The sequence below is a fragment of the Pinus tabuliformis genome, chromosome 5_2 (genome assembly GCF_031772625.1).
Source record: "Pinus tabuliformis cultivar Carrire ecotype Pingquan chromosome 5_2, CPIR1, whole genome shotgun sequence".
Classification (NCBI taxonomy): domain Eukaryota; kingdom Viridiplantae; phylum Streptophyta; class Pinopsida; order Pinales; family Pinaceae; genus Pinus; species Pinus tabuliformis.
In genome coordinates, this window is record NC_142306.1 from 141709724 (window position 1) to 141713511 (window position 3788).

A 3788-nucleotide genomic window follows, 5' to 3' on the forward strand; every position below is an offset into this window, starting at 1 on the left:
TTTCAAGATTTTACTCAAATTATTTATTTCCTTGTTTTCTCAGTGTTTTAATCTGTTTGAAACCACACTAAATTTTAAAACTCAGCTTTTTAATCTCTTTAAAACCACACTAAATTTTAAAACTCAGAATTTTTCTCAATCCGGCAACCTTTCCATTTCTTACCTGCTATTCAGCAACTATCTATTTTGTGCTCAGGGATCATTGCACTTACTATTCTCAAACATAAATTAATAAATCCCTGCAATAAACTACATGAACCAAATATAAGCGAAACTACATTAACCGAATCAAACTTTGACGTACTAATCGAATTCCCAAATTTCCGTATTTTTTTCTCTGATACGGATGAATTTGGTAGCTATGCTATAAACTCAAAATAATGGTATTTTGTCACCGTGATTATCCAAACAAACCAAACTTCAGATGCAGTAAAAGAAATCAACCATATACAATAATAGAATTACTCTATATAGAATAATACTGCTTATTTGGAGATGGAGAGGTCATGATCAATTCCAGCGTAAAAGGGGCAACCTTCTGTTCCTTTCTTATAATCCCCATAACTCTCCTCCACTGGTCCCTTCAAAAGTCCCCCACAAAGCTCTGCAGGGTCGTAGTACACTTCCACCTCCACAATCCTCATTCCCTCGTCCACCTGCACAACATCAACAACCCACCCTTCAGTTATTAAATGCTCTTCACTAACCATAATAAACCTCCAATATCATAACCAAAATGACTGCAAACCCTTATGTCAGTCCATGAACTGCAGGCTGCAAGTAATCTCTCAAAATATCACAGAAACATTAAAATGGGTATTAATACTAAAGAGCTCTTTGAATTTCAGGATTGTGTGATCCTTTCTAAGAATTGATTAGACATTTAAGGTTGAAGATCAGGTACAGTGCAGTGTGCTGACCTTTGCAATAGCAATTCCAATGAACTGCACGGTTTCTCCCGTTGGTTTATGGCCTTTGAAAGGCCCATCCATGATGCCCCAGTGCCTGAACTTGAACGTTACAAGTGGGGGGCCTGTATAGACTTGAATCACTTCCCAAGCAAAACCTGTGGGAAACGAAGTTCGAAATATGTCATGAGAGGACTCAAATGTTTCCATGGACGTCTTGTAGTATTGAAGTTCCTCCGGCGAAGATGTCTGAAGGAGTGCATTGTAGCTTCCCATATCGAGGGTCTCTTTTCCTGATAACGCAGGCCTTCCTGCATGAATTTCACAATTCACAGGGAAAGGCACGTTCAGACAAGTGAGGTCTATAGGTTAATTACTGGACTAGATATATATTTATCTGAAATATTACCGTTAACGCTCATAGAAAAGCTGGAAGTGTCAATTGATTTGAAATCTTGTATGTTTGTCTTATGAGACAGCTCCATCCATGTTTTCACCAACTTCTCCACAGTTTCTTCCAAGGAACCTTTTGGCCATACCTGCACATATGGATTTAAATAATTACTGCATCTGTAAAGTCATATGAAACTCCGGAATTAAATGGTAGAAGACAAAAGTGCAAATACAAAAGCGAACCTGAGTTCGGCCTTCTTCAAACAACTTGTTGACGAGATGGTAAGAGGGTGGAGCTCCATGCCTCCATGCTGTATGCTTCTCAGCCTCCCCATACATATGAAGACGATAAGGATCCAATTCAACTTGTGCCGCTGTTGCTGCGGCGGATTCGTCATGAGATGCTGCAGACATCCTGATTCGGCGGTTGGTCAAATAAGGGAAGATGAGATGGGGATGTTGGAGCTCCCATTATCGACACTGCGCAAGATTTATAAGCCGAGCAAACCAGAAATAGGGTTGGTTTGTCGGCCGGTCCTCGCACGGTTTAGAGCCCAATACCTTTCTAAATTCATTTTTCCTTTACGATGCTGAATGACGGTGAAGTCATCAAAATTACCTTTACCATGCTGAATCACGCTGAAGTCATCAAAATCATCATTCATTAGATCAGCGTTGGACTATTTATTGGAATTCTCGGCTTGAATCGAATTGTTATAAAATTGTTTTTCTTATTTTTGTGATACAAGGAAATAGGTTAACATCTCAAGATTTAGAAGCATATGGTAGGTGTGAAATCTTGGGCCATTACGGACTAAAGTGGGTTGTTCTAAGTGGTATGGTTTTCCTTGAATAAAAATGATGAGCCATTCTGCATTTTAGGATAACCACCAAAGATGGTTGTCTTCACTGCTGGTTTGACAACTAAGTTATGATAAGTTTTCCTACTAGTAGAAAAAAAATAGAGAGAGAGAACAATTACACACAACACAAAACCACACTATATTTTTTATTGATTATACCAACTACATATATAGGATGTAAATAATTGACTTCCACAAATCTAGATCCTACACCAATAACTCATAGACATGGCCAACAACCACATATATAATACCACCTCATAATACTCACTAACAACTTGTAATACACATGACACACATAACATGGAATCATTACTTCCAACATTTAGTAGAGATTTTCCAAAAAATCATATCATTAGATTTCACTTTCTTTCAAAATCAAGAAAGTGTACATATTCTACCCCTTCTAAGCTTAGGAAATATACATAACCCCACTTTAGATTTGAATTTACCAGCTCAAACTATATATTTTTAACCATTAAGGGCACTCAAACTATATCTTCCGCATACTTTTCTTAAAAATCTCAGCAGTTTAAAAAATATTACTAATGTTATAAATGATACATCTGGTTGATCTTGGAATTAATATTCAAGGTAAACTAAAGAGAACTATCGAGGATTTTCAAGATGTGGGGTATTCAATGTAGGCTTGAAAAAATAAAAAGAAAATGAAAGAGTAAGATAAAGATACATAAAATCTAGAAAGATAAAAATCATTATGAAAAATACAAGAATAAAGATTTAATGATTTAGAAAATTGAATGAACAGAGTTACAATTATCAATTTTATAGTATTGATTTTAGATTGTGTAATATCGATAACATCCAATTTGTTATCTAGAAATCAATCAAGAACACAAACATATTACCATGTATATTCCAATAAAAATAATAAGCATAGTTTTGTGAAAAATAAAAAAACATTGTTTCAAATTATCCATTGTTTTTATGAGATTAGTAAATGGTTGAGAAATTTATGTTCAAGGATTAATTAATTGTATTTTTTTCCATTAAATATTTATTGTAATGTTAGAGATAGAAAAATCACATAGTAAGTGTTCAAATAATAACAAATTGTAAATATCTAGGGTATATGACACATTTAGAGTTACCAATTATGACTTAACATGATATATGTCTTTAAATAAATTAAATATATGAACATGAAAAAAGAAAAATGACCTCTTTGATCATGAAGAAAAGGATATGGATGAATCAACATGTTAGAGATCTATCAAAAAATAGAATATGTCAATGTTATTGAAGTGACTTGATATTTATTGCTTGTTTTTCAAAATGATCATTGATCTTGTAATTAATATTATTAACAAGTTTTCAAATTTATTACAATTTACACAAATAGCACATAATGAATTGTAAATGCAAAGATAACAAAGAAAATGAAATTATCATTGAATAATACCATTGTAATATATAAATATAAAAAGAAAAAAGAAAAATGATCTCTTGTTTTTCAAAATGATCATTGAACCACATATTTGTAATTAATATTGTTAACAAGTTTCCAAATTTATTACAATTTATACACATAGCACATGACGAATTGTAAATGCAAAGATAACAAAATAAAAATAAAAATGACATTATCTTTGAATCATACATT

At 33.2% G+C, this 3788-nt stretch overlaps 1 protein-coding gene across 1 annotated transcript; it reads right to left on the reverse strand.

Annotated features, from left to right (window-relative positions):
• Nucleotides 1-355: 355 nt before the first annotated feature.
• Nucleotides 356-1750, reverse strand: LOC149157909 (pathogen-related protein-like). The gene is made up of 4 exons (XM_089437679.1): nucleotides 1545-1750; nucleotides 1318-1447; nucleotides 921-1219; nucleotides 356-656 (listed from the first exon to the last, which is right to left on the reverse strand). The coding sequence occupies exons 1-4, from the start codon at nucleotides 1713-1715 to the stop codon at nucleotides 486-488; spliced, it is 771 nt and encodes a 256-aa protein (XP_089293805.1). The 5' UTR covers nucleotides 1716-1750; the 3' UTR covers nucleotides 356-485.
• Nucleotides 1751-3788: the final 2038 nt, after the last annotated feature.

Coding starts and splice junctions, on each gene's coding strand:
- LOC149157909 (XM_089437679.1), bottom strand. CDS start 1,715: ATGTCTGCAGCATCTCATGACGAATCCGCCGCAGCAACAGCGGCACAA. Junction 1,448..1,544: donor TTGAAGAAGGCCGAACTCAG/GTTCGCTTTTGT, acceptor CCATATGTGCAG/GTATGGCCAAAAGGTTCCTT. Junction 1,220..1,317: donor CTTTTCTATGAGCGTTAACG/GTAATATTTCAG, acceptor AAATTCATGCAG/GAAGGCCTGCGTTATCAGGA.